This window comes from Gymnogyps californianus, chromosome 13, assembly GCF_018139145.2.
Source record: "Gymnogyps californianus isolate 813 chromosome 13, ASM1813914v2, whole genome shotgun sequence".
Taxonomy (NCBI): domain Eukaryota; kingdom Metazoa; phylum Chordata; class Aves; order Accipitriformes; family Cathartidae; genus Gymnogyps; species Gymnogyps californianus.
The window spans coordinates 8,498,846-8,526,755 of NC_059483.1; the positions used below are offsets into that span (position 1 = coordinate 8,498,846).

The 27,910-nt window shown below is 51.8% G+C and overlaps 1 protein-coding gene across 2 annotated transcripts in view; it reads left to right on the forward strand.

The window, feature by feature from the left end:
• PRICKLE2 (prickle planar cell polarity protein 2) overlaps nt 1-27,458 on the forward strand; it is a 106,564-nt gene extending 79,106 nt beyond the window's left edge. For both annotated transcript variants that reach the window (XM_050904912.1, XM_050904911.1), the window contains 6 exons: nt 9,232-9,345; nt 11,113-11,250; nt 11,614-11,817; nt 13,537-13,723; nt 16,042-16,905; nt 25,964-27,458. In XM_050904912.1, the coding sequence (XP_050760869.1) occupies nt 9,232-9,345; nt 11,113-11,250; nt 11,614-11,817; nt 13,537-13,723; nt 16,042-16,905; nt 25,964-26,832 (2,376 nt within the window). In that variant the 3' untranslated portion in view covers nt 26,833-27,458. The remainder of the gene's footprint in view (nt 1-9,231; nt 9,346-11,112; nt 11,251-11,613; nt 11,818-13,536; nt 13,724-16,041; nt 16,906-25,963) is intronic.
• Nucleotides 27,459-27,910: the final 452 nt, after the last annotated feature.

Sequence of the window (27,910 nt, forward strand, 5' to 3'; positions counted from 1 at the left end):
AAAGGGGAATCAACTCAAACCTACAAGGTCTCACTGGATTCCTGGACACTAATTCAGGCATCAGCTGGTCTGTGGTACATGTCAACTATGTGAAAATCATCTTGGTTACTTAATGCCCACTACTGAAGAGAAAAAAGTGTTGGTCCAGTGTTCACAGATAATGATCCAGACATTGCATTGAAGAGCGGAGCTGAAAGTTATCCCTCATATTATGGCTCATCAGTGTGCAGGACTAAAAAGTGCTTTATGCAACAGCCATAAATATTCTATATTTCTAAATATGTTTATAACACAGAGATGAAGATAGTAATGTAAAAAAATGTTATAATACCACTGCATAAGGTATGGTAAAAATTCGTCTGGAAAATTGGCTAAAATTTATGACATCTCCGCTCAAGAAAGAGGGGTATAAACTGGAAGAAGACTGGAAATGTTATTTCGTTGAGGAGCCTAGAAGAGCTTGGTTTGTTCAGCCTAGCAAATCGAAGGGTTATGATCACTCCCTATGCATTAGAGGAGGAAGAGCAGTTATTCAAGCTCCAACTTTGGCACAAGAACATAGATATAAACTGGCTCCAAATGCATTCAGGCAGGAAATTGGAAGAGGTTTCAAACCATCAGAGGTGTAAGGCTCAGCGGCAACCTGCCAACAGGGAGAGCGATGGGTAAAAACCCAAGACTTGAGCTCCATGAATTACAACGTGATTAGAAAATGTGGTTTCTTGTAATAGCAGTCGGCTACACAGGATGGCCAGGAGGCTCCTGTGGGCTCTAATCCCGCTTGGATTGGACCTCAATGAGAAGTTGTCTTATGGCAGAAGAGGGACTTCTCTTCTGGAAGATAAGGATGCAGATGGGAATGGGAGAGGTGGCTGTACGGGAGGCGAGGCAGAAGCTCGGGATGTGGGCTTTGAGAAATGCTCTTTTTCCTGCCTGCTGTTGGATGGTCGGAGAAAGAAATAAGTGTGAAAGTCTTGAAATGGGCAGACACCGATAGAAACGTGTCCTCAGCAAAGCAAAATCCCAGACCGGGCCTGGCTGCGAAGACGGGGGAAGGCAATTTCAGGAGCCAGTTTGTCTGCTGGGGCTGGCGGTCCGACAGCTGATCCTCCTTGCACTGACATAAGTTTGAGGGCAGATGCTTAAAAATAAGTACTTTTATGATGTGTTTTTCACATTTTTAGGCAAGGCATGTGTAAATACATGTGAATGCACAGCCTTGAATTCCTTGGGCCTGTGGTTTGGAGAAATCCAAAGGGGTTATAACATGCCAGCTTGAATTTCTGAATACAAGGGATTTTTGAGGATTTCTGTCTTTATTGTGTCTCAATAATAGGAGCAGCTGGTTATGGGCACAAATTTCCAATTAAACAAAAGATGGGGCTCTACTTCAACTGTGGTGTGGCTTTCTGTATGGCTCCGGCATGCCAACATTCAAGACGCTTGTATGTGCCATAAGAACTTAATTCCCTCTTGCTGTCAGCACAGTTGCTCTGATCAAGTCCCTTAAAAAGTTATGAACGTCTCATCTGAGCTAAAATTAGTAGCATGAAGGTTCAGGGGACCATTTTCCTCTAAGGTGACCATTAAAGCTTGGACCTCGAGAGCTTTGTAGCGTGGTGTGAAACTCGTACCTGTCACAGGGAATTTATTCTACGGCTAACATACGTGTTGATTCCTGTTCTGGATCTTTTGCAAGACCTATACCAAGGGCTTGAGTTACAAAACCTCCAACCTTCATCAGTTGCTCTTCAGGTCACGAAGTGAGGAAAGGAGAGCGGAGATGAACCTACACTGAACATGCATTTACACCTTACCTAAAGATACCCACTTTCACCACCTCGGTGTGGTAGAAAGTACATTATCTGGGCCAGTCATCTCTGGGGGACGTGTGCCTCACTTGTGCCTATGTGTCACGGTCAAGTGCATTTTACCTTCTCGTCCTTTCTTGAGCCCTATAAGTTCAGCAAACTGTTTCACTCCTCAAGAGACTAAAGTCTTGCATGCAGCAAGGAAGGAACAAGACAGACCAAAGCAACCCTGTGCCCCAAGCCTGCGTAGTAATGGGGAGCAGATAAGCTAATTTATGGCCAGGTAGAGGAAGGACAAAAGCCCCATGAAGAGCTCTACTGTCCCTGGTAGATCCTGACCCTGAGAGCAGAGCACGGTGGATGCAGCCAAGGGCGCTGAAGAGGAGCTGTAACTCAGGTATGCTGGTGCCAGAAGCTGCAGCCGCCTCTCGCTCTGCCCCCTTGCACACATGCACGCTGTAGTATTTTACCCAAAAGCTGCATTTCAGCACATTTTTAAAAGCTCTCCAATTTCACTTTGAGGTAGCGGTAAGTCCATCACCTCTGCAGTGAACTCTTTCCGTATCTAAATAGCCGAGCAGTTAGCGGCTCTTATTTCAAGGCTGGAGGTGTCTAAATCCAGCCTTCAGGCATCGGACCGTGCCGAATGCTTCCCAGCTGGACAGAGCAGCAATCCCACTTTTTCCGTGTGCGATGCCAGTGCTGCGTGACTTGGGGGCATCTGGGGCGGGTTAGGAGATCCTGGAGCTCTTCCCTCTGCCCTGGAGCAGAGCGGATGGAGGAGGTGTGAGTGCATCCCATGCCGCAAAAAAACCCCATGACAAAACCATGCATCTGGGCTTTTGCTCCGTTTCTGTGTCCTGGGGTGTTTGCCTGATCGTGGTGAGGTGATGGAAGCTGTTAAAATTATTTAATCCTTGAACAATCTTATTATCAGGGAGGGAATCAGCTGCTTTTGGTGGGCCATGGAAACAAAACCACTCACCTGATGTGGTTTGCTCGGTTCTTAAATTTGAAGTAGCTGTGTGGTGGTCAGTAGAGGTAAGAGGGAGGGGAAGAGCAGGGAGTGGAAAAGAAAAAAAAAACCCTGGACTACATAATATAAACTTGTCCTGGAGCTTTATTCGAGCATAGAATTACAGCTTTTCCTTGTTGCAGCATTATTCTAGTATGCTACCCCGTGCCTTATAAATGCAAGAGCACTTTAAGTGGCATACCCAGAGGAATTATCAGCTATGATCAATGCAGCAGATGATCATTATAATTGCTGGTGCTTCAGGGGACTCTGAGCGGTGTGAGAGCGGCTCTGCCGGTCAGCACAAAGACCACTCTCAGATGCTTTTGAAAGCGCCGTTTCTGGCTCCTTTTAATCCAAATTCGATTCCTGCTTGAAAAAGAAAAATCATGGCATGCGCTTTCACAAGTCTAAAACTTGTGGATGTACAGCCTTCATTCAAATGTTCTTCTTTGATGCCAGCAGGAAGCAATGTTTCTGCGGGATCTCTTACAGACCCAAGAACTGCTCCAAAGGCTTGGCAGGGACGGATGTCGTTCTCAACTGGTGAGCAGCAACGCTCAAACGACTCGGCTGCCGTTAGCCGTGGGAGAGAAGTGCACGGAGAGCCGCAAAGCTTGCCAGAACAAATAGCACTTAGGAAAATGATTTTTCCTTTGTTCCCTGCCTTTGTCCCTGCGACTCGGGAGCGGGTTTCCGAGAGCAAACCCAGCGTTGCGGGGCGCCGGACCGCCTGGCGCCGGGGATTGCATCCGCCTCCCGCCGCCGCGTGCCGGTACACAGGCGTGTTCACGGATCTGGGGGTGATAATGGCCTTCTTCCAGCCAGGGCTGTGGGGTCTCGGGAGCGACCCTGGCTCCTTCCTGGGGTGCGTGCCTGGCTGCATCCCCGCGCTCGGCAGACCCGGCCAGCAGTTCCCACTCTCCTTTCCGTTTTGGAGCATCTGGCCTTGCTGCAAGGATTGTTTTGCTTCAAGAAATAAATAAGTGCTTTGTATCCTAATGGCCATGGAAAAGGAGGACGTGCCAGACTTGGGCCAAAGCACACTGAACCCGTTTTCCAGTTTCACACGTGCTATCATCTGTGGAGCTCGTGTGTGCGCCTATGCGTACAAGCACTCGCAACGTTTTGCAGACACATTGAGAGGGTTATTTGCATGTGGCTTGTTCAGGTTTTTTTTCCCCTTTGTTTTTCCAAGGGAGGCCAGCAGGGATGAGAGAAATACTGAAGGCACCAGATTCATTTCTCTGTCAATTTTAAGTCCTTTGTGTAAAAGATCATTTAATGCCTGACGTGCGGTTAAAAGCCAGCACTGGGGAGGAGCGGGCGAGCCGCAGGAGCAGCCCCGCTCGCCCGGGCCAGCACAGGCTTGTCAGAGCCACTGGCCGCCTTCCTCTTGCTGCAGCCAAAGCTCGTAGGAGCTCGTGCGCAGTGAGACGGGGGACGGGGCCACGAGCGAGCGCATGCACACGTGCACCGGCAGACACTGCTCTGTACATCATTGTGCCGGCAGCTCCTCGCGCCGGTGTGGTACGTCCCTGGGTGGCGTGGGGTGGGCTGCTGGGGCTGTGGTACCCCTGGCATGGTCCCAGGGGAAATGATGCTCTCCTGGGCACGGGGGGATGTCAGAACATGTCAGCGTGCCTGGATTTTGAACAGACTCCGCTGCGTGTGATGATTTACTGTGCTGTGCCTGAGTGGTGGCTGACCCATCAAGGTCCCCTTTTTTCGGGGCATCCGTGTTCAGGCACTCTGCTGCACACAGGCCAGCACATACTGCCCTCGCAGGGCTCTTTGCAAAAGCCTTGCAGCTGGTTTTGCAGTTTGTTTGGTTTCATGAAGGTTAGGTGGGATTGCCCAGCTGGATGTGCCGGAGCTGTTATGGCTGAGCAAGTCAGCACCCATCAGCTGAGCCGCGCCAGGACACTGCCTGCTCCTTTGTAGTCCATCCCAGTGGTACAGTCATCCCAAACGGCCCGGTTTGGTGGGTGCTCTCGGTAGGGGTGTTGTACTCGGGGTGAGTACAACCGAACACTACTTCCCAACAGCAATTCATGGCATAAGAAACATGATATTTCCCCTCCGCTTCCTTTAATTCATTGATCAAAGAGATCCTTCATCAATGGCTTAAATTCACAGGTTGTTTGCGAACTTTTCCTTCTAGGAGAAGGTGTAAGACTTTGCTCACAAATACGCTTGCATGGGTTTTGTCTTTGGTCACCCGTGGGACCGCCAGGAGAAGCTGCAGTCCTGCCTTTATTTAGCAGGGCCGGGGTGGGTTTGTAAACTGTCAAAGTTAAACTGGAAACACACCCCAAACCTAGGAAGACTGCAGAACACAAAGGCATTTGTAAACTAATGTAATTACTTTCCTCGGTGCCTTTGAATAAAGTTGGCTCCACTTTAAAGGCTTTTTCCTACCCTTGTTTTACATTACGTTCTTTCCTTTCTCCTGGTTTCTTTCTTTTTTAATTTCTATCTTCCCCCCCCCCGTGCCCATCCCTTTTAGCTCCAAGCAGCTGTTAATTTCCAAAACGTGTATCAGTTTTTGTTAGCAAACCTTGGCATTTGGACATTTTCCTTTTGAAGGTGAGAATAACACCCTGGGAAGATGGATATCTGCTGCGCTGGTTTCCCGCGGCACAGAGCCCATCCGAGCGCCTGGGAGACCTCCCCGGGGCAGGACGGGGCTTGCCTGGCTGGCCGGCGTGCCACGGCACCCAGCACCCGCAGCTGGCCTGGCTTCCAGCGTGCTGGCCAGCGTGTCCCCATGGCATCGGTGCCTCGTGACATTGTCTGAAGCCTTATTTTAACTCAGCCTGATGTTTTCCAGATTCCTCCGGGGTTTCTTGAATCCAGATGTGAGCAGAGGTCACAGTGAAGAGGGGCAAGTGGGGAAACTGAGGATGAAACCTAGCCCGGCCTCACACGTGGCTCCTGTGTGTTAATGATGCTTGTTAAGATAATCATGGGCAGAACAGATCTGTTGCGAGGGGAAATAGCAGGATGTGGAGCTGCTGTGTTGTACAGCAGAAGTATTTAATAATAAAACAGTTAAAGATACAGCACGATTTAAAAGGGAAATGTTATCCATCCTGGGTCATTGCCCCACACTGTTTTCCTTATCTGGGTGCAGCTCATGTTGCAGAGCCTGTAAGGTCAGTGAGGAGCCGTCTGGCGGTGCTTGGGGGGTCTGGATCAGGTCCTTTGGCCGCAGTGGCCCTGCAAGGCTCCCTAGCTACAAAGGCTTGTGCGTGCTTCGAACCAGAGCTGGACGGAGGAGGAGTTATTTTAATGGAAAACAGTGACCTTTTGTACAAAAGCAAAGTGCAGACTGAGCAGTTTTAGTTTTCCAGCAAGTTCACATTTTCTGCAGGCCTTTTCCCTGAAAAACCAGATTGATCTGAGAATCCCCCCTTTCCTTCTTTATTTTTCCTTATTCTTGAGCATCACGACCAGGCTGTGCCAGCCCAACTGCCAGCCGCTCGCTCGCGGGGTCGGAAATGCTGTCGGCAGCCGGCTGAGCACAGAGGCAGGGGACGCTGGCAGCCTGTGACCCTGTCCCTCCTGGGCTCGGCTCTCCCATCCAGGGAGCTGGGTGCATCCCGTGGGGAATGGGTGATGGACGAGAGAGTGTATTTGCACAAGCCTGGGTTAATGTCAGCCCGGGCAAGGGGTGTCCTTCTGCTCTTCGTCTGCACTCTGGCTGGACCTCTCAGGATTGGAGTGATGCCCCAGGTGAAAGGATCCGTGCGTCCCCCTGGTTCAGGTATGTCCCCAGGAGGCATGGTGGGTGTAAAGGCAACAGCGGAGGAAGCCATCAACAGGCATAAGGAAAGGATCTTCTCCCCACGAGATGTCCTGCAGGCGCTGGGCAAGGACTGGCAGCTGCCCCCTCTCCATCCCCTCCATGAGCACCCCTGCAGAAGGTCCCCTTGGCTGATGCGGATCCAAAGCAAACCCTTTCGGGTTATTTCAGGCAACAGAACACAGGTTGGAGCCTGTTATATTTATTTTGTTTTGCTTTTCAAAGCAAGTTGCCCATCCCTGCCGAGCTATGTTGCTGGTGTGATGGGAGCCAGTTCCTGCGGACCTGCTGAGACTAAATGGAAAACTTCCCAGCGGAAGCAGGAGCGGAGCTGGGCACGTACGTCCGCCGCATCGGGCTCCGGGAAGGCAGCGCCCAGGCTGCAGAAGAAAGAACTTGCATCCCTGCTTTTCGCCCAGGATGAGCGTCTTGCAGCTCATTGCTTTAGGGACCAGAGCAGCTGGGTGGAATTTGGCGCCTCTTCAAAAAAAAAAAGTCATTTCTGGTCTCCGCCAACTTCAAGGACTCAGTGGGCAAAAAAGCTTCATTGCAAGAAAGAAAAACACAAACTAACCAACCTGAGCGCAGGGGCAAGTGAGCAGCGTGTCCGCACGTGGGGAATTTGGCTGAGAGAAGTCAGCAGGCATCTGTACCGGCCGGGAAGGCGCAGAGTGGCAGCACGGCAGCCTGGCAGCCCCGTAAAAGGTATGGCAGCCGGGGCATCACCGGGAGATTTTCAGCTGCAAGCTCTACTATGAACTAGCTGCATGAACTCAGGGAGCTCATTCAACATCATTATGCTGCAAATAGTCCTTTCCAGTGCGTATATTTGCTACCTCATGTAGCATGTCATAAGAATTTAAGTGTTTTTAATCTGCTTTGATGTCCCTGGATGAAGGATGCTCTATAAATGCAAAGTAAGTATTCTAATGTACATAGTTCGTTTTCTTTTTAACATAACAAAATACTTAGCAGCCTTTCTTTCTTTGACAGTTTCCATAGCTGGTGGGTCTGTTTCTGCTGTGCCTTAGTAAAACAAATTTAGGGTTTCGCAGTGGCATATGCTCAGCGTGTTCCTCAGCTTCGTGACACGAGCAGTTCTCTTGTTGTCAGCACTGCAGAGTTACAGGCAGAAATCTGCTAAAAATCTCCCTTTCCCTAAAACCTGATGATGGGGAAAGGTGGATGTTAGGGTCGGTTTGGAGGGGAACCATAAAATGAGAGGAAAAGTGATTGCAAGCACTGGAGCAGCCCCCCTCACAGGTAGCTCTGAATGAGACCAGGGAGTGAGCTGAACGCAGAGTAATTCTTCCTGAATAATGCCGGGTTTGGATATTTATTCTGGAATAAAAAGTGATTTCTTCCTGTTGAAGGTAACTCCCTGTATGAGCCACCTCCAGCAGCCTGTGAGCCCGTGGGCGAGCTCCCCTGCCCGCCAGCCCTGTGTGACCTGCCTCTGTGTCCCCATCCCTTGCGGTGACCCACGGTAGCTTGTCATCCCACAGATGGGGATGTGGGGTTGTGCAGGCAGAGAGGGCTTCTCTGGGGAAACCCAGCCCAGGTGGTGCTTTCTAGGCCAAAGCCCAAAACGTACAGCGAGGAAAAAAGCTGATCAGAAGCCACTGCAAAGCAAGCGTCGTTTGGGAAAAGCCCTGCAAAAGCTGCAGGCAGTGCAGCCGCTCTGAAATCAATTGCTGCAGTGTCTGAGAGCCAAGGGAACATCTCAGGGGCTTAATCCCACCGCGGCAAAGGCAGAAAGCTGTATGCGCCAGGAAAACAGTTTGCATCTCTCTAGCCAAGCGCAGATTTAAGGAAGCCATCCAGCCCTCTGCTCCTGCCTGAGCATCCAGAGGCATCCAGGGCTGCAGAGACTCCCGATCCCAGCCGAGATTTCCCTTACCTTTACCTTCTCCTGGTTCTTCCTGAGCCGTTCAACGTCACCATGGCCATTTCGGAGCTGATCCTTGGCCAGTGAGTCCCATCCCGGTGCCCGGCCCGGCCCTTGAGTACACGTCCCAGGTGTGGCAGTCGGAGGAGAGGCGCTGGGGTTCAGGGTGTGCTTCCTCTCCGGGCTGCCACCAGGCTCCTCCAGCGCTGGGGCATGCCGTGCCCCACCACGCTGCCTTTTTAATAGCTGGTTTTAATTATATGCTCTGAGACGAAAGAGAAAAACCAAGCCTTCCAACAGATTTTATCTGCTGTTTATTTCCACAAATTGCTGCAGAAAAAAGCCCGGAGGGTTTTGATGGAGGTGGAGGCTGAGATAGCCGGCAACACGGAGGCTGCCGGGGCGCAGCCTTTTTAACCTCCCCTGCCGAGGCAGGTGCCGACACATCCCCGCAGCCAGCGAAACATGCTAACGCTATGGAGGCTGACCGAGCAAACGGTAACGAGCTCCGCCGCCTCGCCGGGGCTGCCACCCCTCTTTCTCGGTGGAGAAAAGGCTGTAAAACCGAAGCAGCGCCTGGCCGCGTTTCCCCGCTTGAAATCATTGGGAAGACCCGGTGCCTGCTGGCTTGGGGGGTGGCTGCTGGCCGGGCACGGGGGCACGGGCTCGGTCGGGGAGCCCCACTGCAGTCCCCTCTCTTGCTCCATAGGTGCACCAGTACTACAGCTGCCTGCCCGAGGACAAGGTCCCCTACGTCAACAGCCCGGGAGAAAAATCTCGCATAAAGCAGCTTTTGCACCAGCTGCCGCCGCACGACAATGAGGTTAGTAAACCAAAAAGTATCCTCGGACATCTATCAGGGCTGTGGGTGGGGAGGGGACGCGCATCCTGGGGTTGCTCTTGTTGGAAGCATGGCTGGTCCTTTCTCAGCCCTTTCTGCTTTTTGGGGGGATTTACTTGGAGTTTGGTCACGTTGCTATTTAAGTGCCATATTTGCTTCCTGCTTCAATTGTGTTGGAGGTGGGGAGGGAGTTGTTTGTTACTAAAGTTAAAATTTTTTAAACCATCTTTCTTCTGTACTCTGAAATAAAAGCATTTTCTCAGCCCTCAGAGGCCAAAGCCATGTTAAACATGGCTTGAAATGCTGTTGAGATCAGCTAGAGCCAGATCCAAAGCTGCAAAAGCCTTTTCCCAAGTGCTGCTTCCGACTCACCTTGGGAGTGGGAGTGCGTGTGCCGAGGAGGGGTTTCACTTGGGCTGAGCCTTGGGAGCTGGGAGAGCCTGGCAAGCCGGAGGTTGAGTCAAGACCAGTCAGAGCAAATAAACCTTCTTACATCTCGCAAGAAAGATGTGAGGCAGCAAAAAGGGTCCGGTCTTTGACGTCCTGTTCTCGCCAGTGAGAACGTTGGCTTCTGGTAGCCCGCAAAATTTCCCTTTGTAAACAAAAAAAATTATTTTCATGCTGCTTTCTGAAGAAGCCGCTCTGGAAAATAGGTGCAGGTAACTTGTTTGATCTAGGTCAGATTTTAACGAGTTTGCCTGCGCGTGGCTGGGTGCCACAGGCGCAGCGTGGTGCTGCCAGCACCAGGGGAGCTCCAGGCACCGGGCAGGGGCTTCTTCCTGTGCACCCTCGGGCCCCAACCTGCCCGCCTGCCTTCCCTGGCAGCTGCTGAAAACCTACAGCCTCCGACAGCCGAAAAACGTAAGAATAAATACACATGAACGCTGCTACTGCAGCCTGTGCTGCTGCAAGCTGGAGGCACGAGCCTGCATGTATTTTCTGCAAATTGGCAGATTTTGCATCCAGTTTCCCCTCGTGCTCAGTTTTGCTCCTTTGAAAATTCAAGGTGTGTTGGTTGCTCACATGAATAATCCTGCTTGGCTCCACGAGCCTGCTTTCCAAAGTAACGGAGGCTGGATTGGGCAGTAGTGCTACACGTGGCCACCTTGGCTCTTCAGTCGTATTCTCCGTTGAGATGCAATCAGCCAAGAGCTAAGCCTGCGGGATGAAAATAGCCAGGAAAACCTCAGAGTTTTATAAGCTTCGGGGAAATTGCGTTGTTCATTGTTTATATCCTTTTATTTTACTTATTTCCTTATTACCTTCCAACACAGAGGTTTTGCATATGTGCAAACTTGACCCTACGCTGGAAGAACAGTTGGAGTTCCCAAATAGCTGGAACTCCATCATTTACACAGGGAAAACGGGCTGCGCTCTTGAAATGCCAATAAAACATTTTGAAGCTGCTGTAAGACCTCTGCCATAAGGAGAAAGCAGGAAAACCATCAGTCTGATTGCTGGGTCTGGGTGGGACTCAGAGGACCCAACTTTTAAGACTTCCCTACAAACCTAGCACCCAAAGAGCAACCTTCCTCCTGCCCTTTCTTCTCATCTCTACCTCTTGGAATTTTGGCCGAACCCCAGGATGACTGAAGCCCGGACGCTGTGTTTCTCCAGCCTCCCCTAAGCCCAGGACGGAGTTTGTTTGTGTAACCCCCTTGCAGAGGTTTGCAGAGCCCACGGGACTGCAGCTCGCTGGCCGGGGAGCCAGGGACACCCCTAACACCGAGCGTTGCTTGTGTTTTTTAGGTCCGCTATTGCAATTCGTTGGATGAGGAGGAGAAGAGGGAGCTCAAACTCTTCAGCAATCAAAGGAAGAGAGAAAATTTAGGAAGAGGCAATGTCCGGCCATTCCCCGTAACCATGACGGGGGCCATTTGCGAGCAGGTGGGTAGCGGCTGATGAACTGGTGTGAGCAGGGCGGCTTTTGCATCACCAAAGTTAAGCGAAGGTCGCGGGAGCAGCACCCACCCCGTGCCCCCGCCAGCTGCGAGCGCTGGGGTCCGTTGGGGTGCGTGCCAAGAGCACCCTGCAATATTTGATGTGGAGCAGTCACGCCAGCTCCTGGCCTCGGGCAGGGGGGAAGCTGGTGATATTCTGGCCACAAAATGGGGATGAAAAGAGCTTAAGAGATACCAGAAAGGAGCTGTGAATTAGCACCTTCTTCTGCCGCGGTTGTTGAAAGCAGCTGGTTGGCGATGGGCGGCAGCGCGCTCGCCGACCCCCATTGAACACCGGCTTTTCTGACAGTGCGGCGGCCAGATCAACGGAGGGGACATGGCCGTCTTCGCCTCGCGAGCGGGGCACGGCGTTTGCTGGCACCCTCCCTGCTTCATCTGCAGCGTCTGCAACGAGCTGCTGGTCGACTTGATCTACTTCTACCAAGACGGGAAGATCTACTGCGGCAGGCACCACGCCGAGTGCCTCAAGCCCCGCTGCGCGGCGTGCGACGAGGTAAGAGCCAGCTCACCCCGGCTTCTGCCACGGATGCTGCCCGCGGGGATGGCACAAGAGGGTTCCCCTTGCCAGCTGGATGGTATTTCCCCTCCATCTGCCTTGGCCTCTGCACGGAGGCATGCACACGAAGTACGATGGTTTGGCTTTGCCAAGGGTTCATGCAAGCTTTTCCTGGGGTTTCAGGTGAGCATCTCGGGGATTTTTAGTTGCAATCTGCCTAGGGCTGTTCTGAGAGAGGTCCTCATCTACAAGCAGGGAGCCAGGGAGGCTTTCCATGAGCATTTCCAGTAACAGCGCACCCCCCGTGCTGTGTGATTTTAGCCCAGCTGTGTGTGGTGGTCCTCCCTTCTCCTCTGGCTCCCCAGAAGCAGCCTTTGGTGAGATGAGTGCTGTGTTTCGTACAAGAAAGTTGTGTTTGAGTACACGCCGAGCTGAAATAGGCTTTAAGAGAGGCGATTAACAGGCTATAGGAAGCTGAACAAATGGAATACAAAATGAATATAGAAAACCGTACAGTCGCCTCTGAGCGTTTCTCAAGTGTCAATCTCTGTTTAAAAGGCTGGTGAAGGAAATTGTTCTGGCGTTTTAAAGTTATGAAAACCATAGTGTGGAAAACCATATGTACTATAAAATACCACGTCCCATCTATGCAAGCGTGTAATAGCAAATATCGAAGCCTATATGTACTTCACATATAAAGAACATTGACGTATGTATCCAATTAAATTTGTAATGTTACCAGTAAAAAAACAACTCCTAACCATTCGACTGGCCCTATTTCCTTGTGGCTTAGGCTGGGTAATTTTTTTTCATGTACTTTTTATCCTTGCAAATTCTGGTATAAGTCTTTCATTCAGCTCCTTCTTCAACACACACTTCTTCCCCTGAAACATCCGCACTAATTGCAAGAAAGAGTAACTCGGGGGTAAAAGGAACTGCAGAGGAAAAGCTTTTGGTGTGACCTGTGCCGGGGCGGAGAGCCAGGGAGCAGAGCTGGGCTGCTGCTTGCTCCCGCAGCTTGGCTTTGGGAGTGGAGATGGCGTGGGGTTGGGAAGTACAGACAGCAAGAAAGCATCTGCTGGAACCATTTCAGATGGCTATTTTCACCAACCCACTCTTAACAGCGCTCTGTGCCTCAGTTTCCCCACTGGTATAATGACAGCTATCATCTTTCTAAGCACACGGGCTGGGTAGAGGGGATGGTGAGGAGCCAGGTAGCTCTGACTTCTCTCCCCTCCAGAGAGCTGCCACTTCTCCTTGTGTTTTCACTCATCCTTTGTACTCGGGTCCCTGCTTCAGAGATGGGTAAATGTGTTTTAGTAAGTAGCTGCTCTGTTTTTCAAAAGTCCACCAGATCGATAGGTTGTATATAAGCATGTTTATTACCCTGATCGACCCCTCCTGCTGATGGATGTGCTTACAAGCACCTTACTGTGAGCTCTGCCTTAACACTTTGTAGTCTGTGCACTAACGCAGTCCTGAGGTATTTGCATTTTAATGGATTTCCTTAAGAAGTGATGGGTGCCCCTGCCGCAAGCCGAACCACGGGAGTTTCCCGTGCAGGTCGGGGGGGTTAGCTGTAAAATTTGGAGGTCGTGTGAGCAAAGGGGCGCAGCTGCCGTGCATGGGCAGGAGACACAAAGCTTGGTGCCCGCATCCCAGGTCCCCTTTCTGACTGACTCTGCTCCACGTTTGTGTTTCCCGCCCCCCCCCCAGATCATTTTTGCCGACGAATGCACCGAGGCCGAAGGGCGGCACTGGCACATGAAGCACTTCTGCTGCTTTGAATGCGAGACAGTGCTAGGAGGACAGAGGTACATCATGAAGGATGGCAGACCCTACTGCTGCAGCTGCTTCGAGTCCCTTTACGCCGAGTACTGCGACACCTGCGCCCAGCACATCGGTACGTGCCCCTGCCCTCGGCCCCGGGGCGAGCGCGGTGCAGGAGGGGAGCGGGGCAAACCTCTGCTTGGCAGGTTGTTTCTGGCAGCAAGAGGTGTTGCGTTAGGTCGTTGACATCGACTTGGGGCTGCAGGCAGGACTGCCTGTGGCTGGGGTCTGCCCCAGCCCTGCGGCATCCAAAGAGGCTCATGCCCCTCTCACATCTTGCCAAGGAGCTAGCATGGTAATTTGTTTCGTTAAAGCACTGCTTATTCATTTTTGTGGTCAGAGAGGGGAGGACTATCAGAGAGCAACCTCAGGAGCTGTGGCAACTAGTGAAAGCTTTCTCTGGCCTAATATAATGCTTGCTTTTTTTTTCCTTTAAGTCTCATTTTCCTGTAAACAGCCTGCCTCTTCGATTCTCAGGTTTTTCCCAGCCAAGCTTGCCAAAGGATCGCATGAGTTAACGAGCTACTGACAAGAAAGATGCTTGTTCATTAGGCATCATTATTGTTTCTGTTTGCCTTTTTTAATCAACCGCAGATAGATGTTCTCAGACAGAAAGAAATAACGCATCAGAGTCAACCTACGTTTCCAGAACAGTGATTGAAAACGTACTTTATTCTGGGGGTTAGCTGTCCCCCCAGCACTCGGGGGGTGGTAAGCCGGGCGGGCTGGGAAGCTACCTCGCAGCTCTCCCCGATCCTGTTTGCCACTTGGCTGAGCATTTGCTTGCGGGTGGGCGGGCAGCCCTTTCTTTGTCCGTGGAGGTGAGCTCACGTGTTCAAATAATTCATAGGCTGCAGGGAAAGAAAAAAAACCAACCGTTTTGCTCTTGTGCAGCGGCCAGATGGCACAGGGAGGAAGACTCAGGGCTTCAGCGAAGCACTTGGAGGACGTGTTTGCTGTGACCTGCAGCACATCCTTCCCAAAAGCTCAGCTGCGGAGCGGTGAAGAAGCAGCTGTTAACGCTTCTCGCACGCTCCCTTCTCTCGTGCTTTCCCCATCTGCTGCCCTCCCCTCCGTCCGGCCGGCTGGAGCCTGCTGACTGTCAGGTTTTGGGGGCAAAATGCCTGTTTTGGTGCATGTCTGCACATTTCTAGCAAAGAAGGGACTGCAGCCATTTTGCTGCCAGTTGCTTGTAGTAGTCACTGAGTGTTGTGTGTAAGAGCCACATAAATCAGAGGTAAGCGTGTGCTTAAGACTTTTAAGGTTTGGGTTGGGTAGCTGAGGATGGAGTAAGGAGGCTGTGCTCCTTCCTCTGCAAGATGGCTTTGGGGCATTGGAAAAGGAGCTGATAAAATCCCACCCACCTTCTCATCTCTCTTTTGTCCACAAGTGTAGCACTCCAGTCTATATAAAATCATTTCGTTCATTATAAGGGAAGAACAAAAACCAATTACACTAAACCAAATTTAGCTTGGAATAAAATGGACCGTTAACGTACTGTTCATTTGTAAATTATCCGGCAGCGTTCGGCCCCCCCCAGCGACACGGCTGCGGCGGGTGTGCAAGCACGTGCTGTGCACACGTGTGGTGCAGCACCCCACTGTGCCGGCCAGCCCGCGCCGTGCACGGCAGTTTCTCAGGTAACGGGGGCTTTTGCCATGAACGGCAGCTTGAACAAGCGAATAAATGTTATAATTGAAACCTCGGGAGCTTTGCTCACGTCTCTGACCACGAGCGATGTGCATGCAGCCAGCATGTGCTCCCCAGGGTTTTGCTGGCGGGGAATAGACTCTGCATCAGTTCCTTTACTTAACCCAAGGAGGGCTGGTGGGGGCAACCCGGGAAATCTGGCTGGGTGCAAGGCAAGGGTGCACGCTCAGATCCCTGGGGCTGGCTCTTTCTGCTCCCTTTTGGAGAAGGGGTCCCAGTAGCCGACATAAAGTTAGGATGGGGCCGCGGTAGCAGCGAGGGACAGGGATGTCATTCTGCTCTGTTACGTACCTAACCACGGCAGCACATATTCCTCAGTATGGTTCAGTTGGAGGCTTTTTGGTTTTTTAAATAGGCAGCATATTATTGCTTTGTCTTCAAGGACTTTATGGAGAACTTCGTGCATTCCTTTGCTTTATGATTGGAAATATCCCCATTTAATACGAAATAGCTTGAGGCTCAGTTCTGCTGCCTTTCCCAACATTGAGTAACTCGCGAGCAAAGGCCTGCAGCCTGCAAGGAGTTAGAAACGGGCTTAACTTCACATGTCGGAGAAACCTTGCTGAAGGGCTTTCGAGAGCGAGCTCGGGTGCGTGTCACTCATGGGGGATGCACGTGTTAAGCGCAGTGTGAAGTGATGTACGCGGGCTGACTCTGATGCTGTGCATCTTCCCCCTCAAGGTATTGACCAGGGCCAGATGACGTACGATGGCCAGCACTGGCACGCCACCGAGACCTGCTTCTGTTGCGCGCAGTGCAAGAAGTCCCTGCTGGGACGGCCCTTCCTGCCCAAGCAGGGGCAGATCTTCTGCTCCAGGGCCTGCAGCGTTGGTGACGACCCCAACGGCTCCGACTCCTCCGACTCGGCTTTCCAGAGCGCGCGAGCCAAGGAGTCCCGCCGCAGCGCCAAGATCGGCAAGAACAAGGGGAAAGGCGAGGAGGGGGCGCGCAGCCCCTGCAACCAGCTGCAGGTCACCTCCAACCGCCTCTCCACCGACGTGGACCCCCTGTCCCTGCAGATGGATTTGCTGAGCCTGGCCAGCCAGACGCCGAGCCTCAACAGGGAGCACTTGTGGAGGAGCCGGGATGAGCTCTATCACTATGGGAGCAAAATGGAGCAAAGTCAGTCCCAAAGCCCTTTGCAGCTTCTCAGCCAGTGCAACATAAGGACCTCCTATAACCCCAGCCAGGTCCCGGGCTCGCAGCCGGATTTATGGGCAAAACATTTCAGCAACCCAAAGAGGAGCTCCTCGCTGGCGATGAAGAGCCACGGCGGCAGCTTCATCCAGGACTGCAGAGAGGACTACTACTCGGGGAGGCTTCGCTCGCAGGAGAGCTACAGCGACATGTCCAACCAGAGCTTCCCTGAGACCAGAGGAAGTCTCAAAGTCCCCAAGTACGAAGAGGAAGAGGAAGGCGGGATGCCGACGCCGCAGTGCCGCACCCGGCACCCCATCAATGCCCTCAAGTTCACAGAGGACCTGACGCCCACCGAGCAGACTCCCCGCGGCTCCATGGAGTCCCTCGCGCTCTCCAACGCAACAGGTACGTCACCCCCGCTACTGTCACCCTGCGGCCACCCCGGGACCTCCTCTGTGCGATGGGGTCCCTTGTGCTCTGGGTCAGTGCCACGGCAGGCGTCTTCCCATTACGAGAGTGACCAGCAGCTTGGGGCCTGCCGCTCGGTGCCACGGGCTTGCCTGCCCAGCCCTGGTGTGCCTGGCAGCCCCCTCTCACTCTGCTTGCTTGTTTACCAAATACAGGGCTTTATAGATGGCTGGCCTTTCCGTGTAGCTCAAAACAAATGTTTTCAAGCTCTTTAATCCTCCCTTTTGTGAAGAGGGGGGAAAAATCAAGGCCAGCTGCTAACGCAGAGGCAGATTCCAGCCTTCAGTGCTTGAAGGACTGCTGTCAGCTGCCCTTGCAGGCTAAAAATATTTTTAAATGCTTTGAAATAGGCCCAGTTAACCCCTTTTGCATGTTACGCAGTCCTCAAGCACGTGACTAGTTAAAAAAAATTCCTCCCCCTCTGTGCACAGCTCTTTTTCTCCTATTCCCCGATCCCCTGGTAGAAACTGCAGGGAAAAGCCAGGCGAGATGCTTGTCCCATCAGGCTGAGCCCGTTTCTCGTGAGCACATCCCAGGGTAATATTTCTCAGTCCTCTCATCCCAAACGTGTTTGGGTTTCATTTTGCGGCTGCGGGGATGGATGTGCGTGCACAGACGTGTCTGCGGCGGGGCTCTGGTCTGCAGCTCGGTGCTGGGGATGCTCAGCCCCCTGCGTACGCTGTCTTTCTGCAGCCTGCTGTAGTTTGCATTATCGGATGGCTGCACTTGTCTGGCACAGCTATTGCTTGCTTCCGAGTCCCTCAGCAGAAAACTTCTCGGAAAAGAAAATACTGAGCCTAGTTTGCTCGCCAGAGATACTGCCTTGCTTTTTCTTTGCCGCTCCCCCAGCTTTTCTCTGTTCCAGCCAAGCATTGCTTGGATTCGGGCAGGTCCTGCGCCTGCCCCCTGCAAAATGGAGTCCGCCTGTCTTGCCGTCACCGGCAGCGAGCAGCCTGCGGGGTGTTTGGTACCCGGTCCCAAGGGCCCCCACCCCGGGATGCTGGCACCGGGTGGTGGGGATGCACCGGCGAGCATCGCCGGGCCCCCGGAGAGCTGAGCACCGCTGAACCTGAGCTCCGTGCTCTGCCCTGCCTGGACAGACAGGTTTGCTCTGCTACGCCTGTGCCTCCTCACCCCGCTCCTGGGTTTCAGTGTGTTTGTTTAGGGAAGTTGCCAGCCCTGTGCCAAGGTGTGAAATGATCTCTGTGTTCAGCCAGGACCTCCCTAACTGGCAAGTGGTAAAGCAGAGGGGGAGAGGAGAAGCTAATGAGCTGGAGAGGGTTTTGCTCAAACAGCCTTAGATATACACAGAGGAAAAATAGATGTGAAATGGTGAGGGAGTTGGGAATTGCTCTCCGAAATGACGTTTCCCTAAGCAAAGCTCCACGTTTCCAAAGCCACTCGTGTTCCTGAAAACTTGTATTGTGTAAACCCCATCAGTACAAAGAGTCTTGAGCAACAGTGAGTTCGGATGAGCAATCCCTGAGTATTGGAGGGGTTGTTGCATGCTTTGGAGCTAAAATATAACAGATTATTGGGGATACAGGTCAAGAGATGGGAAATGTGGCAAGGCCTTCATATTAGAGTGAAAATCATTCTGTCTTTCATTTTAGAAATGTCTTTTTAAAATGTTGGGAGGGAGACCTTCCAAAGGCATCTGTCCTCCATACGTAGCCAAAGTATGAATTTCCTTACGGGCAGTGCCTGCCTTAACGACTCGCTTCTTTCCTGCCTTCTGGAGCAGATGCTCAGCGTGATGGGGCTTGCAACGAATTTAAGCAGTTCCTCTGCAGAGTGAGGTGATAACATTTTTATTAATGTGTAAGATTCTAATAATTTTCCTTGCTCTGGGACCTGGCTTAGCTCGAGCTGGGGGGCACTGCAGCAGCAACAGGCAGCTTCCCCAGGGCCGTTGTGCAATTATGGAGGACACAATTATCATCCCATTTAATTGGCAGCGTTTTGAGGACAGGGAGATTTGGTGACCTGGCTGTGGTCTGCAGGATAGCAGGTTTTTGGGGGGGGGGGGGGGGGGGAGTGTCAGGGTGCAGCACCCCACTGCCTGGTTTTTCCCCTCCCTGCACTCCCCGCCACGGCCAAGCAAGGTGCCCAGCAAGCACCCCCACAAAGCTCCCACCAATGCAGCCCAGGGGTCTGGCTCACCCCGTGCCCTCCACCCCGCATGCCCCAGCTCTGCTTTGCAAGATACTCCTGGGCATCCACGTACGAGGTCCCTTGGAGCTACTGATGCTGCACAGTTGCTCCACCTTATGAAGTGAAATAATTAACACCGCATCCATCTAACATTTTATGGCATCGCTGAAAACGTTCTTTTTTTTTTTTTTTTATAGGGAGCTGAAGGGCAAACAGTCCCTGACCTGCAGAGCACACGTTAAAAGCCGGTCCCTCCTTGGCAGCAGATTTTGCTGTGATGTTTCTATTATGACTTAACTACTAATTAGCTGGAGACGTCAGTAAAAGCAGATAACTCACGGGGTGTGCAGCAGTAGTCCCTGTCCTCCGGCCAGAAGGCTGCCTCCTGTGAACAGATGTTGTCCCTATAATATTTGTAAAGCATTCAGTGCCAGACTGGGGGTCACCCATTGAATGGGTCAAGATCTATGTGACCCCAAGTCTCCTGCGAGACCGCAGGTTTTCACCTTACCAACCAGGCTCTACTTAATCGCTTTAAAGCCAGTTCCTCGTGGGTTAATAAAGAGGTATGACACCGTGTTAATCCTGGGCACTTGCCCTTAAAGTGCTCGATTGTGCTCTGCTGTCTCACCCTCGGTAGTAGTGCACCAGCAGACCCTTGAGTTGCAGAGGTAGCGGTGACCCTCCTTCTGCTCAGTTTCAGGGTTTGAATTAGATGGGAGTGTCTCTGCTGTCTGCTGGTTTGTGCTTCCGTAATTGCCACAAATGCTGATGTGATTTAAACACATCCACTGGCAAAGGGCAGAGTTTCCTGCTGGTGGAGGGCACCTCTCCTTTCCTTCCACGTTTCTGTTTGAAAATCCCTTTTCTGACATCAACTGAAGGCTACGACGGACTCCGATCTGCTACAGCTTCTTGCAGACTGGGTCCTCCTCCTGCCCAACATGGCCATTAGATGGAGGGCAAAGAGTAAAAAATATTTCCCAGACATTTTCCAAGAGAGAGCTTATTTTTGCTGATTTTATATTATCTTTTATATTTTATTTCCTTTGGCTGCTTTTGCCTTTTTTTTTTTAATGGCATTAGCAACAATACAAAACAGTGGATGCTCTAGCAATGTTTACCGTATAACTCCATTAAGCAATCAGGATGATGCTAAGATGGAGTTTGTCCAGGAAGTTTTTCTCATGAGGAGCAGCCTGATCCTACCAGAGGTTAATCACTTCCCAGAAGATACTTGGTCCATCACAGCCCTGCTCCCGGTGCTTGTGCTCTGCCTTGCTCTGCTTGTGCTTGCGTTGCCCTCTAAAAAGGTTTTGCAGGCGCTGTATGTGCCTAGCAGCTGAATTAGAAATCAAGAGCTGATCTCTGCTGATTCCAAGCAGTCATTTCCACAAAATGCCAGCTGGTCAAATAGCCCACTTAAGAAAGTACCTGCGGGCTAAATGTTATTCGCTGGGAACAGTCTGTTTGTGTGCAGCTTGCAGAGAGCAGGAGTGCTTTGGAGGTAGAAGTCGTGTTGAACGGTGACACTGTTGTACGCAAAAGGAGAAATAGGTTTTAAGTATTCCTTGAGAAGATGAGTGTGGGTGAAGGTAACAGCCTCATCTGTCACAGGCATAAATCCAGGAAGAAGAGATGTTAAACTGGTGCCGTTACAGGGTGGAATGTGATTTCACATGTATGGCACATGTTTCTTCTGTGTTGTGTTGTGTCATCTGTGTTGTGAGATGTCCAGACGCCCCAAATAGCTTTTTTTTCCCCAGGACTAAAAAACAACTGTGATGTATACACAGAAAGCAGAGAGAAAAAATGTATGAATATGCACGCAGGTCAGTGCTGATCCCTGCGGGTCTGAGTTGCAGAGTGACCTGACGGCATTGTCTGTCTCCTGTCCCCTCTTCTTCCTCTGCCTGAGGAGGAGCTGAAAGGTGGGAGGGGGAAGAAAACGCCCTGTTTCTCAGGGCCAGGGTTACATTTGCCAGTGAAGCACTCAGTGGCCCAGCCTGTCCTGCACCAAGGCCTTGGGAGCAGCTCCTGAACACCCTCAGGGATGGCAGTGAGGGGTGAGGGGGCCGGGGGCTGGTTCCCATCCCCGTGTCCTCAGTGGCACTGCATCCCGCGGGTGCTCCTCTCCCCCATGGATGGGAGAGGGCAGCTGCCCCAGGCGCTTCAGCTGAGTTATGCAAGCCAGAAAATGACACATTGGCTGTTCCTGACTTTTTCTAAGAAAAAGGAGGCTCCCAGCTCTCCAGCACGCTCCTACCACCCTCATTCCCCCTGACACGGGCAGCATAAAACTGCTTCCAAGTGGGAAGATGGGATCCCTGGGGGGATTTCTTGCAATTTTGAGACCCAGGTATAACATTCCCCAACCCAAGCCGGGTCATTTTGAAACCCAACATGTGAAGACAGAGGTTTTCCATCCCAAAGGGCCAGTGCTGAAATGTTATAAAACTGCCAGGAACATTTCTTCTCCCCCTCACCCGCCTTTTGCTGCTCAGCAGTGGGAGGTTTGGCATGCTTACTGCGGGGGCCAGCCACGTGCACGCCTTCACCCCTTCGGTGTCACACATGGACGTGCTGAAGCACGTGGGGTAACGACCAAACCAGAGGGAGAGCCGAAATGGACTTCTGGAAGGAGATGTTGTCGGGGGAAGCAATAGCACATCTTCCCCATCCCAGCCTGTTGGCCATCCTGCCTTGTCTGAGGAGGGTGTAGGAGCTGGTGGTGCCGACGAGGTGGGGTTACAGGGGTGCTTCTAGGTTAAAATCCAGCCCCTTTCCCAGGCAGCACCCGTGTAGGGACTTCTTGCCGGACAGAGGGACTGATCGGGTGGGAAATGTGCCCTGACACCCTTGGGATGGCACGCGGTGGGGGGGGCACACTGTGGGAGGCTGTCGGGATTGCGACCCACTTGGCAAGCGCTCTGCTTTCCCCCAAATTGTTTACTTTCCACGATTTCCACTTACATAAGGGTTCTGCTTTATTTCTGCACACTCTGAGGTCGCTCAGAAGTGAGATGAGGCTGAGCTATAAACAAAGCCCTGGGCAGGCTGTTTCTCCTTAAGTTCCTTTTTAGTTCTCAGGGTTGAACTTGAAATAAATCCTGTTTCAGGTGTGGCGAGGATGTGTCTGCCTGGTGCTATGGGAGAGAGGAGGCTCTGACATGGGGAGCTGGACACGAGAGATGCCGTACCATCCCCTCCTGTGCCTCTATAGCTGCACTTAAACACAGGCTGTCTGGCCTGGGCGCAGGGTTTTGGTGCAGGCAGGCATCTATGTGGGTATCAGGTGGTGAGGGCTGCGATGCACAGGTCTATGTGTACACTATGGTAAATGTAAAGGCAAGAAGCAAGCATCAGCGTAGCCCTGTTTGTTTACAATATCCTAAGTCGTTTTGCATTCCGCTGCCGGGGTGCAGCAGACGATGCTATCTCTGCAGTGGGACGCTGACTGCGGCAGGGCCTCGCCCCGTGTTAGCCCAGCTTCACGGGGAGTTTAATTTAATGGGGGCTGGGAGCTGCTTCCCCTCACGAGGGGCTTCATTCCCAGCCTCACACGCAGCCTACGTGCTCTCTGTGGCCCCTCTGCTGTCATTTGCCGAGTGGTTTAATAATTCATAATTAATGCAACTTGCAGCCCCGGTTCAGCAAAGCACGCAGTGAGATTTAAGCGCCTCCGAGTGCTTTGTTGTGGCAAGGTTGTAGAGGTGATGCTCACGAGGAATATCTTTGTGCTGTCGCTTTGCTTACTCAGTTGTTATTTCCCTTGGCAATGTTTTATGCGATAAACATGGTTCTTAACAGGGGTGGGGAAGGACTTCAGAGGGGATAGTACAGCATGTTCTTAGCAAACCATAATGGTAACCAGAAACCTGCTTTGTGTTCCCAGCACTGTAGCCAGCTCGAGTTTTATATCGAATGCCCGCAGACGAGCTACAGCTTTCACTTGTGCTCATCCAAAAGGCGTGCGTTTCCATGGCTCCGGGGTGAAATATCGAGCCTGGCAGCCCCACGCAGCGGAGAACGGCAGCAAAATAACCTGCTGTGTCCACGTGCGCCATGGTGCTGGCTCCAATCTGGCCACGGGACCGGCCACCGGCCGACGCACCGCGCTGGTGGCAGCTGGTGCCATCTCTCTTCTTCCAGTGCGAGAGCCTCTGGGGCAGCTGCCGACGGATGCGCTCGCTGTCTCAGAGCATCATTCTGCAGAAGGAAAGTCTGGTGGGGTCAGCACGTCACCCTCAGGTTTGCACCCTTGGAAAGGGCTCGGTGATGTGGTGACAACCATCCGGCACGCCATGGGCCGGAGCAGGGCTCCTGCTCCCCTGGACGGCCTCAGGAAACAGATTCTCAGGTTTCCTTGTTAGAAAAAAATCACTGCTGCGGGGTAGGGTCTCCCCTCACGTGCTCGCTCTTCCAGGTTAGGGCTCGCTCGGGTTATTAGCTGTGTTCCCAGATGAAACACTTCATTAAGAGGGAGCTGCAGCGGCTGTAAATAAATACTGGTAATTCAAGAATATGGGGCCTCAACGCACTGGTGTAGCTCTGAAATGGCAAATGACCGCAGGAGAGGAGGGTCGGTGCCACCTTCGCCCTGTCCAGGGCAGTGCGGGACTGGAGACCCGGAGCTGCCCTGCGTGTGCCCAGGCATCCGCTGCCTTTGGGTGCCCAGGAAACCCTCCGGTGCCAGAGCCTGCCCCAGCAATCTTCTGCTGTGATTGCACAGGAAGAGTTTTCTTCTTCTCCAAGCTGAAATTTTCCTTGCAAGAGTTCAGCAGACCTGGAGAATAATGTATTCGCCTTCTCTTTGCAAGCATTTTTTTCCACGTTTGAAGGCTGTTATTATATCCCCTTCAGCCTTCTCTTCTCTAGACTAAACAACCTCTGCTCTTTCAAACTTTATTCCTAGGTTATATTTTCTAGATGAAATTTTTTAGACAAATGGTTATTGCTGTCCTCTGAACTTGCTGTGGTCAGACTGGAGCGCCATGATGGGAGCAGGGAGTGCGGGCGGGCAGGTCCTCGGAGGGGATGGGGAGCCTGGGTAGGACTGTTTCCAAAGGGCAATGGGCAGGGTTGGGTTAACTGGCTCGAGATCAGCGTGGCTTAGGAAAAAAAAAAGACATGAAGCTGGCTTGAAAAGTGTGTCCTTTTCGAAACAAAACATGGCTTCAACTTTTTTTTTAACCCAGCCTCTCCCTTTTCCTGCGGCGTTCAGGGATCACCTTCGCTTTACCTTCCTCTGTAATCATAAACTCCAGAAACATCCCCATTAACAGCAGAAAAGCAAAGGAGCAGAGAGAAATGGCTGCGGCGGCTGGGACGCGGGGAGCAAAGCCAAATCATGCGAGACCCAGCGGTGGCTTGTGCTCAAGTGCTAAAGCTCTCCCTGGTGCCACCGAGGGGAGGATTTGGAAAACCTTACCCATCTTTGCAGATTCTCTTGATTTTTTTAAAGCTGGGTCCAAAGAAACCCTGAAGCAGCTCATGAGCGGGGTTAGTGACAGCAGCCCTTGTTCTTGTTCAGGTTTGGCAGGCAGTGGCTAATGCCGAAGGAGCTGAGCTCTCGACGAAATGTAAGCAGCTTTTGTTAAGGGAAAAAGAAGTTTATTCTTGAATTGTGGGCTGGGTTGTTGTTTTTTTTAATTAATTTACAAAGTCGTAAATTCTCGGTGATTGCATAAGGGCTGTGCGTCATGTTGAAAATCCTGCTGATGGTGCACAGCTCTCCACGTTTGGTCTGCACAGGGAGGTTGTCGGAGAGGGACGGGGAGAAGAGCGCCAAAGCAAACACTCTGCATTTGATTTGGGATAAAATGGATTTCCTTTGAAATAGCTTGCGAAACATGTTGTCCTGAGCTTGCAATGCAAGCGCTGACTGCTGCCAGTTGTCAAGCCAACGTGGAGATAGTCAGAAAATAGATAGAAAACACCCAGAAAACAGGCCAAGGACTAGGACGACGTGGGGTACATTGAGTTTCTCATTGACGGGCAGGTGCTGAGCAGCCACCCCACTTCTCTACTGCCAGGTGAAGGCTTTCTGGGCTGGAGGAAAGCACCTTGCAGGAGCTCAGGGCTGGCTGGCACATGGGAGAGAGCCAGTGGGCCACCTTCCTGAGCAGGGCAGCCCATCAAGCTGGAGCTGATGTTCCTGGCTCCTGCCTACGTGCAGCTCCCTGGATATCTGCAGGGATAGCCTGACCCTCCCACTGTCCCGCTGCTTACGGGGAGCTCCAGCAGACCCTCTGGGGCTCGGGTGTTTCCTCACCTCCTGGGAAACCCAACTGCATGCACATGGCCAAGGCTGCGCCTTCGGTCCCCCCACGGGTGTCATTCAAGGGACCTGTGCGGTGCAGCACGGTGACAAGCCTGAATTAGTTAGTGGCCCTGTTTTCAGCTGCCCCTGACATTGTTCAGCCCTTCAAAACATGTCGTCGTTGCACAAGGTGTGGGTGCTGGATCATGGCACCCTAGTTATCTCAGCGTGCAGGAGGCCTCAGGTTACCTCTGACGCATAATTTCTCACTGGCATCGCTAGTTATTCCTATCAAGTCACAGACAGCGTAGACATATGGGGAAGGAAGTCGTGAAAAGCAACTTGGAGTCCAACTCAAAACACCTTAAATTGGTGTGATTTCCCCAAAGGAGGAACTGCCTGCTCTTTAAAAAAAAAAAAATCATCCTCTTGAAGGGCTCTTCAGGACAGCATCTAAACCACTGAGTTATTTTTTAAAGCAAAAGTCTCGGGCCAAACCCAGCCTTCTCCCTGCATGTCTGCTGATAGAAAATTCTCCTTAACTCTCTTTTTTTGTTCCTTTCCCCTTTCCCTGCAAAGGCCTCTCTGCAGACGGTGGAGCCAAGCGCCAGGAGCATCTCTCCAGGTTCTCGATGCCTGACCTGAGCAAAGACTCGGGCATGAACGTCTCAGAGAAGATGAGCAACATGGGGACCCTGAACTCCTCCATGCAATTTCGAAGCGCCGAGTCCGTCCGCAGCCTGCTGTCGGTGCAGCAGTACCAGGACATGGAGCCGAACCTGCACAACCTCGCCAGCCCCCTCGGGTACCGAGAGCGGCCGTCGCACGGGCGGATGCACCAGAGCTTCGACTACGGTAGCGGGGTGCCCGGGGGCAAGCTGGGGGTGCAGGAGGGCTCAAGGCATGCCCCCATGAGCGAGCGCACACGCCGGCGAACTAACCTCCGGGATGATGACCGGCATTACCGCCCTCACCGGCCCCGGCGGTCGCGACGTTCCCGGTCGGATAACGCCCTGCACCTGGCCAGCGAGCAGTGCTGCCGGCTGAAGGAGAGACCCTCGCTCCGAGCCAGGGAAGACTACGACCAGTTCATGCACCAGAGGAGCTGCAGAGAGACAGTGGAGCAGGGTCCCCGCAGGGATGTCTACGGCCACTGTCCCCGGACGGTGTCTGATCTCGCCTTGCAGAACCACTTGGGCGAGAGATGGGGGCCCTACTTTGCCGAATACGACTGGTGCTCAACCTGCTCCTCCTCTTCGGAGTCCGACAACGAGGGCTATTTCCTTGGGGAGCCGATTCCCCAACCTGCCCGCCTGCGGTACGTGACCAGCGAGGAGCTCCTGCACAAATACGGCTCGTACAGCATGCCCAAGTCTTCCACGCTGGGTGGCAGGGGACAGTTGCACAGCCGGAAAAGACAGAAGAGCAAAAACTGTATCATATCCTAATGGCATCCTTGCCAGGCACCTTGGGAGAATGTAAATTAACTCACAAACTTGCACTGTTTTAGATCATGTAAGCGCTTTTATTGTAACAAAAAAGACCTGAAGAGTAGGGATTTGTAAGAAGGTTGTAGACTGGCTTGTATAAATAGTCATAATCCTGGGCACGGTGAATATATTTTGCACATCTTACTTTGGAGAAAAAAAAAAACAAAAAAGTTCACTTTAGCCTGTAATATTTACCCAGTATTTTTCCTCTTTCTCCCCGATACTGCCACCCTTTTGAGTTCTGTTTGTCCGTACGTTTTGGTTACCGCTGTTGACTCTCAGCATCAGTTTGCCGGTAGCTTTTGCTTTCCACCACGTTTTTGTTTTCCATTAGCCATGTTGGTAGGTAATTTGTCTCTCGGACAGTGTGGGAGCCTAAGTTATTTCCATGATTGTTGTAAATGCAATGTAAATGAGAGTTTGGAGAAAATATTTTTGTATTTTGTAATATCAGAGGAATTTCTATATCTTAGGAGTCACTGGGAAAATGCATGCACATTCAGAATTGTTTTCGGCCAGAGCTAACCAAACAGTACTTTGGACCCCCCTTTCCATTTCATCATCAAATTTCTTAAGTATATCAGTGAGAGTTTGAGTTGTCATTTATTTTGGGGGGGGGGGGTTAACCCTTTTTTCTGTTCGTTTGTTTTGATCCTGGTAAATAAAGAGAACATTTTCTGATTCATTAAATCTTGAAGAGGCCTCGGTGGCATTTTGAAGTCTGCTCCCGCCTGTGATTTGCAGGTATGCTCCATCAGTCAGATACAGGAATCCCGACAGCTGCAAAAGGGACTTTTTTTTTTTTTATTATTAAATAGGAAAGAATAGAACTACCAAATGTCTGCAACGTTGTAAGTGACCAAAGCCGGAGAAGGAATTTTACACCTCTGTAGAGAACGCTGAAGTTACTAAACATTGAACTATTATTTGGAGTAAATAAAAGTGTAAATGGTGCAATTGTGTGATGTCAGCATGACGTTGTTTTGAATATAGACTTGTCTTATGGTGCTCTAGTCTCCTGGGTTATGTTAACTGC